Source organism: Trachurus japonicus, chromosome 9 (assembly GCF_045865225.1).
Source record: "Trachurus japonicus isolate A0001 chromosome 9, Traja_1.0".
Taxonomy (NCBI): Eukaryota; Metazoa; Chordata; class Actinopteri; order Carangiformes; family Carangidae; genus Trachurus; species Trachurus japonicus.
The window spans coordinates 33451724-33467726 of record NC_140915.1 but is presented as its reverse complement, the minus strand read 5'-3'; the positions used below and the strand labels follow the sequence as shown (position 1 = coordinate 33467726).

Sequence of the window (16003 nt, the reverse complement as noted above, 5' to 3'; positions counted from 1 at the left end):
ATATGATTCAGTCCTTGTGTTTAGATAGTCGGGCTGATGTTTAAAGAGGTGATGACGAGAGGTAAAAAAAAAAAGAAGAAGAGAGGAGCATCCTGGTAAGAGATAGACAAGAGATGCTCTTTTAAACAAATGCAGGTAAAAAACAGAGCCATCTGCAACAGATTGTGCTAATTAGGTCAGAAGGCAGGCACAAAGTGGAAACAGTGACAGAAGCAGCCCATGCAAATATGCCTGTTCCTCTCCAATAGAATATTACACACACACTATAAACATTTAGTCTCAGGAGCACAAAGGATCACCTTCAGTGGGCAGGATTAGTCATATTGCCGGCTGAAAGGCCTCCAGAGTTCACAACTCATATCCCCCTCGCTCTGATGAGATTACAATCTGGCAATCAAGGACACATGAATGGACAAAAGGACGCCTGCCTGCTCTTGCACAGGGATTAATATCATTAAAGTGATGCTGCACTTTTTAGGTGACTCAGAAGCAGCGCTTTTAGCAGGATGGATATTCAGTGTTTTGTGAGCCATGTGCTGTGTACACTGTGACTTCACCCCCCCCCCTTAAGAAAATGTTAGCTGAATTCGATATGAAAGGCTACACCTTCTCTATATTTAATCACTCTGAAAATTTCAGTCATGCCAGTCAGTGCAGGGCGACCATGAAGCTTAATTAGGCTGCGAGCGAGGCTTTTAGCTGTCGGCTTTTAATGGATAACTCACTCTGGATAAGAAGGTGTCCGTTCTCCAGCTGCATTGTTCTACTGTGGCTGTCTGTCCTTGGAAGAACCTGTCTGCCGTCCTGTCTGCGCCAGGTCAGCGTCGGCTGCGGGAAACCTCGGGCGGTGCAGGGGAGGGTGATATTCTCCCCGACGTTAGCTGCCACGTCAGCCGCTGCTTCAGAGAACAATGGGCCCGCTGTGGAGGGCAGAGTGGGGAGAAGATGAATTTTTCCTTTGTATAAAGTTGGAGAGAAAAATAAGCCTCATATGAAGAACAGTGAAGTGCGGTCTAACCTCCAACCTGCAGGGTAACAGTGCCAGCAGAGGTTCCAGCTGTGCTGCTGGCCACACAGCTGTACTGACCAGCATCCACCTCCTGCACCCCTCGGATGTGCAGGGTCCCGCGGTGCACGTCCTGCTGGACGAAAGGAGCAGAGCCCACCTCCAGCTCCCCTGGAAACACAGACTAAATAAGCCTGCTGCTCTCTACCAGTCATTTTAATGTGTGTGCTATCTTTGACATTAACTTACCTTTGAACCAATGGACAAGAGGAGCAGGGAGGCCTGTGGCTTGACACTCTAGAGTCGCATCACCGCCAACTGACACCAGCACCACCTGCTGTGCCACTGTTATCTTCGGCACCTCTGGAGTGGAAAGAAAAAGGGGGAGCTTAACCCTTCTCTTGTATTCGGGTACACAACAACACTGGTCTGTACCACTACATAGCCAACCACATACTGTACATAGACGTCACACTGTCATGCGAGGCCAGAGGTGTACTACATAAATTTGTTTATAGCATCAAGGCTTTTTGACAAATTTTTCACAAATTTCTAAAATGCTCTGGTTAAAATTATGACATTTGTGGTGTTAGGGTCAATTTTGACCCGATTATAACGATAAGAACAATAATGACAGTTAAAACTGAAATCATAAGTGCAAAACCAACCTTTTCATAGATAAAGAAGCCTAACAATGTAACCAAGAGATGAGAAACAAATGGGATGATAGATCATTGTTTTAGTGTGTTTTACAGCTGATTTAAGACTTGGGTCAAAACTGACCCTAACACCATAGACATGACAAGAGGAAGGTTCAATTGAACACCAAAGAATATTAAAACCAAAATTTTCATGGATAAGGAAGCCTAATGTAACCAAGAGAAGAAAAACAGATTGGATGAAAAAAAAAATGTTTTTAGTGTGTTTTACAGCTGACTCAAAACACGGGTCAAAACTGACCCGAACACCATGGATGGTAGCAGAAAGCTGACACAAGACGAAGGTTACAGTAACAAGCAGTTGAGCTTCACCCAGCAAAGGCTGCAAAAGCCTCCTGAGGTAAATGTAAAACTACACTTACATTACACAAACACTCTGGGATAGATGTTTTTGGAACAGGCAGACAGCTGAAGTGAAAATTGGAGCTGATCTATCTTACGAGGCTCGCACTGCCTTGACAGATCAGCGTTGTTAAAAATGACATTCAGAGACAAAAGTGTGTATAATACCAGCGCGCCTCAGGAAGGGGCTGCCATAGTCCATCAGTGTTGATGTTTCTGTCAACCGCTCACTGACAGCCATGACTGAAACTTCAAGCCTACAACTGTCAGTGCTCACAAAACAAGGAGAGAAATATCCTGATGTGTGAGGCGGGGTGGCGTGTGGCCACAGTCAGTCGTGCTCTATTCAAAGCCAGGGAACTGCTCACAGTGGGTTTTACTCAAAGGTTAACTCAAATCAAATGCTGCTGAGGAGCAGTCAGCACCACAGACTTAGAAGTTTGAGAGTGAATGCCAAGAGAACGAGTTGTTCAGGAAATACATTTTAAAAATGAATGACACTCCAAGTAGGAAAAAAAAACAAACCCTTTCTGTGGTCATATGTCCTACCTGCAAAAGTAAGTGACACAGATTGAGAGGCAGTCCCAGCCTCATTGGTTGCCAGACAAGAATAGTTCCCAGCATCCTCTGGGAGAGCCCCTCTGATGATCAGAAGTCCATCGTGGTTTAGACTCACCCTGTTTCAAACAAACAACAGATTCCATGTTTGTTGGCTCCTCATGATTACATGTGCAGATACAAAAACAGAAATTCTTCTCTAAACCCTTCTGCTGTTCTTGAGTACCATGAGAGACATTTTTCTTTCAATATGTATTTTACACACGCATATGACATAGTTGTGGTTTGGAAAAAAACATTTCACATCATTAGATGTAAATCTCTGAAGCGATGCAAACAAGATGTGGCAATCGCGCATGTAGTCCAAGTGGAATGTAATGACTCTCCGAGTCCTCTGTGCCGGAGGTGTTGAGTGGGCTGAGAGTTCCCTTACCTCGGCCGATTAGTGAGGAACATGTTTCCATGGCTCCAGAAGAGCTTGGGAGGGGGGGAGCCGGACGCCGAGCAGACGAGGCGGATCTCGTCCCCTCGGGAGAAAGCCTGGCTCTGTGGGTGAACCGCCACAGAAGGAGCCTCTACGGTTGGGAGTGAAACAGAGGGGAAAAGGCTGACAATGACTCAGGGCCTCGTCACTGCCGCATGATGTCATTTATAACTTCCTCAAGCGTTTAACAACAGTAAAGTCCTGATGATGTGTGCTACAGCACAATTAGCAACAACTCTGTGCGTGACATCATGACCGGTGGATCGTAGGGAGCTTTCACATGGACTCTGGCTGTTTTTGAAACTCATTACAAACATCTGAGGCCATGATGTCCACACTTTTTTTCAACTGGCTGATGAGAAACACGAGGAAGTGGCTCAATCTGACTGAGACTAGGTTAAGCCAGTAATGGAAAACAGATGACAGGGGTCTGAAAGTAGCCGTGAGGCCCCCGGTGTGTGTGTGTGTGTTAAGTGTTTAAGCAGATGGCCCGCGGCCGGGGGCATCGTCCTACCGTACCTGGGACCAGAAGCCACACGGTGATTCTGCTATCTCCATGGCTGTTGGTGGCCACACAGTGGTACTCCCCGGCATCCTGAGCCCGCACGCCGCTGATCTGCAGCGAGGAGTCGGACAGCAGCTTCACCCGCCCCGCTCGGGCCTGGATGGTGCGACCCGCCCGGCGCCAGGTCAGGTTGTGGCGCATGGAGCCTTCGATCTGGCAGGACAGCACGGCCACGCCTCCCACGGCCGAGGTCACGTTGACGGCCGGCCTCAGCGCCGGAGGAGGCTCTGCTCCAGGGGGAAACACAACCAAAACACGGAGCTTGTGTTATCAGCGGTGAATAAACAGTGCAGAAATAGTTTACTTATATACAAATGTTTGTACTGGCGTGCTTTGTATCATGTTGATGTTGTAGCCATGAAATTGAGATGAAAAAAATTGTCTGGAACTTGTTTTAACCCTTTGATGCACAACATATGCACACCCCTTCTAATACACGACATGGGTCAAAAATGACCCACATTCATTTTCCATGTGAATTCATGCTGAGTGAGTGTTTCTTTGCGGTATCTTTTAAAATCAATTTATTTTATGATTGAATCTTCCAAGTATTATTTGAATATCTTGTTTTTTATGAACAAACAAACAAAATGTTTCAGAGAAACAATGATGTGGTACGAAGCTGTTGGTATAGTGTGAGGGAATGCTAAAATTAAAGTATTCTTGCTATGCTTGTTTTTTCAACTGGTCCACTCACTGAGACATTTTTGTTCACAAAATAAGAAAGGAAAAATGGAAATAATGACCTCACTAATAAAAAAAAAACAAGATATTAAAATAATACTTGGAACATTCAATCATAAAATAGATAGATTTCAAAAGTTACAGCAAAGAAACTATCACTCAGCATGAAATCACATTGGAAATGAATGTGTGTCGTGCATTAGAGGGGCAGTAAAAAAGTGAAAAATAAAATAAGGATGTATTATGATCAAAACAAGTTAATTGAGGAATACCTGGAATACTATGTGATGAAGTACATTTTTTGCAAAGATATAGCACCAAAAAACTCACTTGGGTCACTTTAGACCCATGTTGTGCATCAAAGGGTTAAAGCTGTGTCTTTGTGCAAATCATTGAGGAAGTGTGTGCGTGCTTGCATTACTGTATTTGTGAGTGACATACCTCTAACAGTCAACTGGGTCAAGGCTCGTCTCTGTCCTGCGCTGCTCTGCGCTACGCACTCATACGAGCCTTCATCCTCGGCCGATGCGTGGGCAATCTCCCATGATGCCGTGGCAGAATTCCTGATACAAAGACACGCTTGGTTTCATTGGCTGGATTATGGCAATGGCAACGAGATCCCATTTTACGTCACATTCGATTAGTACCCCTGGCACGCACGCACGCTGGGAATAGTTTTCACCACGAGTCAGCTTCGTTTCATGAATTTAATTCAAAGCAGAGCGTCAACACCAAGGAAGAATGGGCGCTTTGTTAATTTTTCAAGATGACACAATCGAACATGTAATGTTCACAAAAATTGACTGTGGATACCTGTTTCCTGACAGATGAGCCAATAAAGCTTAAGAGTGGAGCAGCACTAATGCTCCACAGACGTGCTCGCCAGTGACCTAATTAGTGTTTTTTTTTGTTTTGTTTTAAAGCAGGTAATGGATGCATGAAGCTGCAGCATCTGAAGGAATCCGAAGGAAGGCGAGCCAAATGTTACAGAGCGCTGAGCAAATAGAGGACAGACTCACTGAAAGATCTTCTCCTCTCCCAGCATAATCCCACTTCTGCTGAATCTGAGCCTGTAGGGAATGTCACTCTTCACCGAGCAGCCAATGGCAGCGGGCTGCATGTAGAAGCCCCTCACCACATCAGGCATGCTCACAGCTGGGGGATCTACGCAAAGGAGGAAACAAAGGTCAAAGGTCTTTGGAGAGATTGATGAGGTGTGAGAGACACTGTGGAGTGGCTTTGGTAAAACGTGTCAGCAGGAAGAAGGAGGGGGGTGTGGGGGGTGTGTGGGTCTTGTCTTGCCTGGAACGATGTTGGTGTAGGAGACAGTGGACAGCCTCTGGAAGCGGTAGCCCTCCTTGTCTTTGCCCGTCACCTTGATGAAGAAGCTCTGGGAGGGGGTGCGGAACTCTGGGAGATGCCACAGTCCCTGTTGGCCGTGGTCGGCGGGCAGAGGGACAGGGATCGTGCGCAAGGAGCGGCCGGAGCCGGACATCAGCTCCACATGGCTGAGCTGACCGGGAGGCTTCAGGCCGGTACACTTCAGCAAAACATGGGCTGGAAGTCCTGTGGGGGGGGTGGGGGGGGGGCAGAGACAAAGATTGCCATGAGGTCATCTTACACGTGCTCTATGTCAAATACAGGGTTCCCACACTGCAAAAACTCAAAATCTTACTAAGAATATTTGCCATATTTCCAGTCAAAACAAATCTCATTATAGGGTGAATTCGCCTAATATGGGACATTTTTTGCAATTTAGACTTCTGGTGTATTTTGCGATATGAAGCAAACACTTTCAATCTACATCCTGTACCATTCTGAAATCCTTAGGTTGTGATCTAATGGAATCCAAAGAGAAAATTCTGATATCACACTCCTAAAAGAAATACCATACATATTTCAACTCTGATTGCAAAGTTTTTTGCGGCAATTTCTGTTCCCTAATGTGGGACAGTCATGCTCCTAATGTGGGACACTAAAAAGTCTGTTTAAAAGTCATCTTAATTTACATGATAAATGCTAGATTGCAAACCAGTGTTCAATAATATCACTTATTGTCCTAGTTCTGCTTCATCTTCTATATTGGTTTTCTACCAATTGTGTGGTGGATGTGACCTTTTACCCTTCGCTAGGGTCATTCCAAGCCCTGGTCAACAACCTCAATTGTGGGACACCACCATCCTCAGTGATCTCCCTATATTCAGTAATGTCTCCCCTCATCCTGTCTTTTTTCCACTGGTTGAGTTCACTTGCTTGATTATTTTCCTTTCTTTTCCCATGTTTTCTTTCCCTGATTTTGTCTCATTGCCTTACTCTTTTTTGCCACTGTGATCTGAAATACATTACATTTAATTAATCAGTAATGTGCTATCCTTTGATTACTTCTAAACACAACATTTTTCATGAACATTATCAAAAAAGACAAGATTTAGAAACAAGAAAGAAAAAAAATCAGAGCCATTTACCCCTTTAACAGTATTATGACCACTTCCAGTTAATAAATATAATTTTCTTTCGTTGTAAAATATTCAAAACAATGCATTATAACAATAAAACCATGTAAACAACCATTGTTATTGTTCAACCTATTAGTTTTACCTGGAAAAGCACTGTCCCACATTAGGAAGAACCACCTGTCCCGCTTTAGGAAGGCATGTTTCCTAAAGTGGGACAGTAGAAATGTTGATCAAAATGCTAAATATTGAGAATGGTTACACCATATTAAGATATATTTTAATGCATAAGCATATTATAAACACATTTTGACAAAAAATTGCAATAATTTTTTTTTTTTAATAAATTATGGCCTTAACATTATTTTTGTCCAAACCCTAAGTAACTAGCATTTTGGTGGTCTTCACACAGGGTGCCTCCGGTTTGAAGGCTCTCCCTCCCAAACCTATGATTGGACATTTGAGATGTCATGTGATTTTGATAATGCAATATCACAGCTTGTGTGAGACCACATTTACATTAACTTTCTTTTGCTATAGGAAGACCTACACCCATTTAAGCTTAAGTGTCCCACATTAGGCAGTGTCCCACATTAGGCGAATCCAACCTACTTAAAATAAGACTCATCACATAAAAAGTAGCTTGTTTTTAGACACTGTTTACTTCTTTCAAGTAGATTTTCACTTAAAATAATCTGATAGTGGGGAAAGCATTTCTTTCTTATTACAAGCACAAAAAAACTTGCTTTCACTAGCAGATTTTTCTACTTATTTCAAGTGAAAATTTGTTTGAAACAAGTGAAAATTATCTAAAAACAAGTTAATTTTTAGGCAATGAGTCTTATTTTAAGTGGAGAGAGATTAGTTTTGACAAGAAATAAGACAAATATTCTTGGAAAGATTTTGAGTTTTTGCAGTGCACTCTTTTCTTGCAATCATTTTCCAGGACTTTTCCTAGACATCTTCAGCTACTACAGTCTGACAGACATGCTATTAGGCCTTACACATCGCCCCGTCCCATTCATGCTTTGGAGAAGTTGTAGTTCGACAGTTGTACTTTATTTTGTACATTCAACCAGTTTGTTCATACTCTTCATATACTGTTTCATCTCTTCAAGATTGGTTCAGCAATTTATTCACTTAATTCAGCATTGTTTCAACAATTTATTCAGCTCATTCAGCTTCCAGCTTTCAGCATTCACCTGTATTTCCTTCAGGAAATGCATTCTCTAGTTATTTCATTTCTCTCACCCCCAGAAGTTTGATTTAAAGATGTGCAACATATGGCTCTAACTTATCTATGAAATAATATCTTACGTGCTCAGAAACTTAAAACAGCTCTCTTTTCTAGCTGGGCACATCTTCAAGTCAAATAGAGCTCTGGTAGCTGATGTCACCATGTGATAAATAATTTTCCAGGACAACTCAAGCTTTTCCAGGACATTTTACCCTTTTTCTCAATTTCATTCCATTTTCCAGGTTTTCCAGGACGTGTGGGAACCCTGAAATAGAAGCTAACAGAAACATGTGTGGCACCTTTTATTGGTCTTTCCCTGGTGTGGTTGAACTCAGACACAGGTACGCTGGAGAAGCCGGCCCGGAAGTCCAGACTGCTGACTCCTGTGACTCTCAGAGTGTGGCGCCCGCTGCAGCTCACCTGTAGAAAAAAAAGAAAAAGAAAAAAGCAATAGTATTCAGTTATGGTCATAACATAGTGAAAGAAAGATGAATGATTCAGCAGAGCAGTACCTTTAGTTTCCAGGCTCCAGGTCTGGGAAACTTCAGGTTGACAACACGAGCAGAGTTGGGAATGTTCAGAAGCTCTTTAAGGCCCTGCTCAACACCGACTACACGACCTGGGGCAAGAACACAAGCACAGGGGTATTGTATGTGTGAAATACATCTTCCTTTGATTGTGGGCACTGATAATATTACACACCTTCAAATCACTCCTAAAAACCCACCTTTTTAAACTGGCTTTTAATCTGTAAATTTAATTTACAGATTAAAACCTAACCTTCTACATTGTTCTGTATTTTAAAGGAACAACGAGGAGTTTTGGAAAAGCAAAGCGTTTTCACACTACATTTATGAGCCTCCGCGCGCACCGTGAAATTCTTTGACCGGCGCAAGACAGACTCATGTTTTCATTCATCAAGAATTAAAGTCAGAGGTTCAAAGACGATCACATACCATCGTAGTTCCGACCATAAACGGTGATTCAGCGGCGTTATTCTCATGACTCGCCACGAAACCGAAAGTAAGGAAATGCTGGGCGAGCCGACCAGCATTTCCGCCACCACTAATAATAACAAAATAACCATAGAGACAAAATGATATATTTATCGAAAATGGGCCCATTAACAAGTGTGGGTAACGTAGATTCATCCACATTAATATGAGACTTTTTTATTGTCGCGGAATTTATCGCTCTGCCGATGGAGAAACTCCTCGTTGTCCCTTTAGTCTGTAAATTAAATGTCTAATTTTCTGTTCTTTTATCCCATCTCATTTTATATCTCTTTTTGAACCTTCTACATTATTCTGTATTTTAATTGTGTTGATATTTTTATGTAAGCGTCTTTGAGCACTTGTAAAAGTGTGTTATAAATAAAATAAATGTATTACTGTAAATCAAAGTAAAAACAAAACAAAGGAGTATAAATGTGATGTGTACCAAAAGGATCAGTGAGCTCGATCTGTGGTGCTGGTCCACTCAGGGACACAGTGACCTCTCTGAGGCTGGGGTCAAAGGGCACTTCCCACTTGTTCTCCTGGGCGCTGTCATGGTTGGAGGACAGCAGGTGGACCTTCAGGGACTGGACCGTCTCCTCAACCCATTTTAAAACCTGCCAGAGACAGAGAAACACCGTCACAGTTCCGTAACACAGCCACCTATCATGCTGGCAGGAGCACATTTGTCAGTGGATGAAGCGGAGACGTGTCAAACACAAACTTTCAAGGATCCCACCCCCTCCCCAACCCCCTCACCTCCTCATCTTAGAAAGACAAGATGAGGATAGGAAGGATGCAGCTCCCACCACCACGTTCCCTGCCCAGACAGCCGGCTGCTCTTTGTCTTCGCTCTATTCTTTCATCGCAAAACTATTCCTTAGAGTGATTTTGCCTAAACAAAGGAAAAGTGAAACAGCTCAACTGTCAAACTGATAACATACAGTTTTCTGCACTCTCAAGCATGTATTCCCTGAAGAGCGTCTCTCACGGTGGAAGTCTGTCAGGAAGCAGTCCCCCCCCCCCCCCCCCCCGTCCTGCAACACAGCTTTCATGAATCATGAGGCTTGTTCCTCAGAATAGAAAGCAGTGGTGAACGTGGGGGGATGTGCCTTTTGTTTGAGAAATACACTTAAAGTCTGTGTATTCCACAGAATCAACCCGACTAATTGCTGGATAAGTATCAGGCAGAAAACGGCTCTGGCTGTTTCCCACTTTTCTGCAGAATCGGTTGAGCTTAAGAAGCAGGATGAGGTCAGATAGAGACACATTAGGAGGTTTACTTCTCAAATGAGTCATCTCACTCAGAGAGAAGAGTTACGCAAAGTCTGAAATTGTAGTGGACGGTTTGATGATATATAATGGCAAAAACAACTATAACTCAAGACTAAAGTGTACCTTGGTGGTTCTCCAGAAAATTATCTGACACTATTTGTTTTGACAGGTGCTTGACCCACTGGGTATTATCATTATCATGCTATTGACTAAGAATACAGTTTTCCTTTTGTTTCCTCCAAAATGGAAACAGAAGCCGCAAAAGCCATCGACATTTCACAGTCTCATTTCAGTGGCCACAAAGGACCAAATGTCTTCCATCTTCCAAAAGCTTAACAAGCAACTGCTGTCTAGTATTTGTTTTGACCTCATATGAAGAGGCATTATGTCCGAGCTGCGTCTGCAACGAGACAAACTGAAAACATTTCTGTGGCGGCCCCTTGGAGACGGAGCCAACGGCAACACATTTTAAGACATTTACGCAAAAATGGAACAAGGAAAGCCTTTGATAATTTAATTATCAGGCCTCCGCTTTTTGTCTATCAGGTCCACTGGGTGCTGACAGCAGCTGGTTCCTCTCGCCGTTTTTACAACTGGAAACAGCTGTAATGTCTGCCACATGTGCAGCCATCACCAGCAGAGCAGGAAACTGCTCAGAAGTGACCTACATCTGCCCCAGGCTAGTGTCTACTTTTTTTATGCAAGAGAGCAGAGAGGAGTGGGCATTGCTTTGGCCTCAGACCTCAGATAAAAGGAAGCAGAGTGCAGCGATGGGGCGACTTAACCGTCCGGGGCCGCAGCGGGGCTCTGGGAGCACACTGCGTTCTGCAGCCACTCCCTGATTCAACCACGGGGAATGCAGAGGATCTTAAGTCCTGTGAAACCTCATCCGGTGTGTCTCAGTTGAACTGGGCTTACAGAGCTGTTGCAGGAAGGACCCCCCTCTGCTATTCATAGAAGCATGACAGATGGGTCAAGAGAAAAAAACAAGGGTTAGCTGAGGCTGGGGTGATGCTGCTGCGTTCCTTTTTTCACTGGTTCAGGTACATTACCTGAAGAAGAAATCTGTGTCCCAACTTTTAAGCTGAGCAGCTTGAGTCCAAACCTCCTGGTGGGCAGGGGTCAGCCTAGTCCTTAGCCCGGTTTAAACACCACAAAACCACTTTTAGGAGGAAGATGTCCCGCTACAAATCAAGGTTATTAGAGCAAATCAGTCACAGATGGACCCCTGCTCCTTCCCTGCTGGAGTTTGGACACACCTGTTGAAGCTTTGGCCTGTCACAACTGGAGTGTATTTGAGAGAGGCAGCTCCACCACAGAAGGTGCCTTTTAATACACTCAGGAAGGCGCCTTAAGATAAATGTTACCTGGGCCTGACAACCATTACCAGCCTCTTAACTCAATACTGCATCCATGTAATGAGGAAACCATAAGGGCAATGTTATAAATGACTCTTCAAGGCACTTGAGCTGAGTGCATATGCAGCATGCTTGGTGGAAACACACACAACAAGCGGCCAGATCCTACGAGGCATAACTGTATCTTCATTACATGTGTCTTCAAAAACATGTTTCGGTTGGCGAGCAGGCATCGCTGACGTGTTAAACAGCCCTTATGCTTGATCAGTGCCTCAGGCTGCTGATGACTAAGGATGGCATCATCATCACCGTGAAGAGCGCACACACCACGGTCCAAGTTTGACAGCACATTAGCATGGTTTTCTCGTCCACGCTCTTGTTAGCAGACTCCTTGGTTCATCATAACCAGTCAAATTTAAAGTCTGTAAAGAGTGCGATACGCGGAGCTGACAATGAGCTGTTGTGAGAGCCCTTGGAGCCAACACTGTTGGGCAGCTGTGTTGGAAGGAGGGAAGCCATGACAGATCATATCCTGGGATTAGAGAGTAAAATAAGCAGTCTGTTTTCTCTCCACTCTCCCCCCCCTGGAGACCACAAAAAGACTTTGTATATTTGATTTGGCCACACTTTATTAAACTGCTATTAAGAGGGAATATTTTGGTTAGATTTGTAGTACTTCTGAGGTTTTTAAGGATTAAAGGATTTGCATTAATTTGGTAAAAGCACGCCACCCAAGAGCTATAATCACACAGGTCCAAAAGACGGCTGACATACAGTAAAATCAATGTGGATCCAAGAAAAAATGTGTTTATAAGCGCGCACATGTTTGCAGTAACAGTACACTAAGAACATGTCAAAATACTCTAGCCTACTTTAGCACAAAGCCATCTGGGGTGGAGGTGTGAGGGCTAATGTGGGATTTGGTCTCCGATTCCCTCAATACTGCAGCACAAAAATGACATTTTAACCTCCTTAAACAGCTGGAGGGATTATGGAGTGATAATGAATGGAGCTGCCCCACACAGGCATTGTATGTGTAGCTACATGCAAACATGACTTGACAGGAAACAGACCCGCACACACGCACACACACATATCTGAGTTCAGAGGTTCAGTGGGCCACCAGTGCACAGAGCTGTTGGCTCCAGCTCCGTGCTGCCCAGGCCCAGCCATCTCCTGTGTTGACATGCAGGATACCAGTGTCTCTTCCAGAGGAAACTCTGGCTTCTTTTACGTCTGCCTGGGAAGTGAGCCCCGCTGTCTTTGGCTTCTCAGACGGGGCTTCTGTTACACGCCGCTTCCGTTATAAAAGAGTCACTCGCCCCGTATCATATGACGAGGAAGTTAAATATCAGTTTTGGAACCGTTTGATTACACTAAATAAAATAGCTATTATTACATCAGTGGTTCAAACTGGGTTTGCTTCTTTCCTGCTCCTGCTGTTCTCCATTATTAGGTGATAATGCATACAGTGTAACCCAGTGGTTCTCAACTGGTGGGTCGGGACCCAAAAGTGGGTCGCGGACCCGTTCTGGATGGGTCGCAGACAGCTGGTCAAAAAAGTAAATAATATTTAATGCACATCTGATGTTGGACATGTCTTTTATTTTGAAAAATAACTTAGATTGAAAGGCACACGTCACGTGAACACATGCAGTTGTAATGGTCCTCCTCAGTTTCTTATGAATGTGGCCAGAATGCAGTGAATCTTGTTTTGTTTTGTAGGTCTTTATTTTGTGCAATTTGATATTTATTCACTTTTGTGAACATGCTCTGAATGCAGAGATGCATTAGAAGTCAAATATATAGTTTTGTTGGTCTCCATTTTGTGCAGTTTGATATTTTTTTATTCACTTCCGTACATGCAGTTGTCATGGTCCTCCTCAGTTTCATTAATGTGCTCTGAAATGCACTTTGCTCAATAAAGAGCAAAATGAGTTTTTAAAGGCTTTTAAAAAAAAATCTTGGTTTGAATTCTATAAAAGTGGGTCGCGACTTAAAGCAGAAGTAAGCGATCCGGTGGTTTTGGCAAACTTCTTGTCAGCCGATGGAGTTCGCAGTCCCCGCCCTCGTCCCTACGTCACCACATTCACACGCATCCCTTGGCTGCACACACAGAGAGGACCGCCCCTTTATGCCGTTCTCTCTCCTCATTGGATAAAGGTTGTAGGATACAAGGAAAGTTTTCTCCTCGCCTTACAGCAGAGCAGAGTGACTGACAGACCCGTGTTTCAGACCAAACACTCTATATAAGTGACTGCTATTTAAGACTTATATTAACACAAATATTCCGCTTATTTCTGCTTTAATGACCATGGGAAAATGTTGGTCCCAGAGTGAGACTAGTTGAGAACCCCTGGTGTAACCCACTGCATTCTACTTAAGGGTTTAATAAAGATCTGGAGAAAGTAACTGTCATCTCTTACGCATTACAGTGCGCTCTGTTGTGCTCTCACCTCGTTGACCTGCTGCTTGTCCAGGTGGAAGATTTGTCCGGAGGAGGTAGCAGCGATCTCCTCATAGGCCCTGTAGCCAGGCTGAGAGCGGTCCCCGCAGTCCCCAGTCAACACAAACACCACCTGGGAACCAAGAGGGCAGGAGAGTTAAGAGGATTACTACTGTTTAGTGTTTGCTTTCCACGACTCATTTTCAGTTGGCTCCAAAGTGACGCTAATGCTCATTGTCATGCTTTACGCAGAGGCTGAGACTGAGTGACTTTGAAGAAACTTTCCCCTGCTCAGCAAAACATCAGTGAACTTCAGTGGAATGTAGATCTTTCCCAGTGTGCCATTGTATTCTTTCATCTGCAGCACGTGACAAATGCAAAAATACTAAAACCCTGTGGGCCAGGGCCCTTGTATTTAAAGGCTTCAGATCTAGCTTTTTTCTAACGTCAGACAAAAACAGTTAAAAACCAATAATGAAATGCTTGCAAATATGTTTTTCTACTATTTTCAAATAATTTGGCTATGGTTAAGGAGGAACTTCCATCAAGATGAATTATATATTTGCCATGGGCCAACATACAGTATGTCTCTAGCCCTGATCTGTGTGTAGGAGCTTACAGTACCTGAGACTGGCGGAGCTGCACCAGCTGCAGAACGTCTCTTTTCAGGCGGTAGTCTTTGGCTCTGGCATCAGTGAAGACATAGATGAAAGATCCAGGCAAGGAAACCTCCAAGGCTTTCTTTATGGCACCTATACTCATCTCAGGGCAGTCGCCCCCACCCTGGATGACAGAATCACAAATGATCAAACGCTGGAACTGGAACATCTTAAACCCCATTCAGACTGATTTTATGTTTCAACAATTCAGTCACAAATCACCGTTTCCCTTTTATGGATGACATGGGAAGCACTGTAAAGGAAATACTAAAAATGATGATACTCATTAAAGCCACCCTACGTAACTTTTGAAAAAAAGAAATGTAAAAACAACAACAACAAAAAAACAGACCTTTTAAAACTTGTTCAATTCAGCACTCACCAGCAGTTATTACATGTAATGCAGTGTAACGTTCTTGAGTCAGCTTGGCGACTTCATGATTCATCTCTACTGTTACACTACATTATAGTATTATCATGTAATTGAGCCATGTGGCCACAGTTCCTGAAGCAATAATTCAAACAGTAAAACCTTAAGCAGCAGCAGTTCACATAGCCATATTCTGAAATAATGTGGCGCACTGCATTGGTTACTGTCTTATACAGAAGAATCATCCCGTGTGTGTCGGTACCCACCTGGACAAACAGCTCCTGAAGATCCTGCTGGAATTTCTTTGGATCGGTGGTGATGGATACAGGGCCGATATCTGTGAGTTCAGAAATGCAAATCATCAAACAGAGACTAGAGAGATAAGAGGTGTTCTGGTTACCTCTGAATTGCGTGTACCTAGAAATATTTATCACAGCTGGAAAAGGTTCAACCTGTGTGGGTTTTTCTTCAAACTCAACAAAATAAAAAACCCATATTGGAACAAGGGATTTAGTTGTTCCCTCTCATCAGTCCTGTATGCGGAAAGAAAAAGAACACCCACGGCATAGCATCTGAATACCTAATAAGCCACAGCCTAATTTATCAGGACCAGAGTGATGTCCTGTTGCTTTTATGCAAGACGTGAATATCAATTCCACACAGCACACAGCACAAGGGAAGAGAGGCCACAGTGGTGCACTGATAAAATTACAATGTTATGGTTTTGTTTTACACAAATCGCTGAACACCAGCCAGAATTTGAATGATGACAGAATAATCTCTTGTTTTGCAGCTGCAGTCAGCATTTTCTATTTGGTGTCTCCGCCAGGTCTCAAGGTGCAGCAGCAGATC

General features: G+C 43.6%; 1 protein-coding gene across 1 annotated transcript in view; it reads right to left on the bottom strand.

Moving 5' to 3' along the window:
* The window catches only part of hmcn2 (hemicentin 2), a 62558-nt gene that overhangs the window by 44859 nt on the left and 1696 nt on the right, over nucleotides 1-16003 (bottom strand). Inside the window, exons 2-16 of the mRNA XM_085787542.1 lie at nucleotides 15418-15488; nucleotides 14747-14905; nucleotides 14133-14255; nucleotides 9489-9660; nucleotides 8561-8667; nucleotides 8348-8468; nucleotides 5661-5924; nucleotides 5378-5522; nucleotides 4800-4921; nucleotides 3629-3901; nucleotides 3059-3200; nucleotides 2617-2744; nucleotides 1256-1369; nucleotides 1019-1177; nucleotides 726-920 (exon numbers count right to left, since the gene is read on the bottom strand). Coding sequence (XP_085643668.1) covers nucleotides 726-920; nucleotides 1019-1177; nucleotides 1256-1369; nucleotides 2617-2744; nucleotides 3059-3200; nucleotides 3629-3901; nucleotides 4800-4921; nucleotides 5378-5522; nucleotides 5661-5924; nucleotides 8348-8468; nucleotides 8561-8667; nucleotides 9489-9660; nucleotides 14133-14255; nucleotides 14747-14905; nucleotides 15418-15488 — 2295 coding nt within the window. The remainder of the gene's footprint in view (nucleotides 1-725; nucleotides 921-1018; nucleotides 1178-1255; nucleotides 1370-2616; nucleotides 2745-3058; nucleotides 3201-3628; nucleotides 3902-4799; nucleotides 4922-5377; nucleotides 5523-5660; nucleotides 5925-8347; nucleotides 8469-8560; nucleotides 8668-9488; nucleotides 9661-14132; nucleotides 14256-14746; nucleotides 14906-15417; nucleotides 15489-16003) is intronic.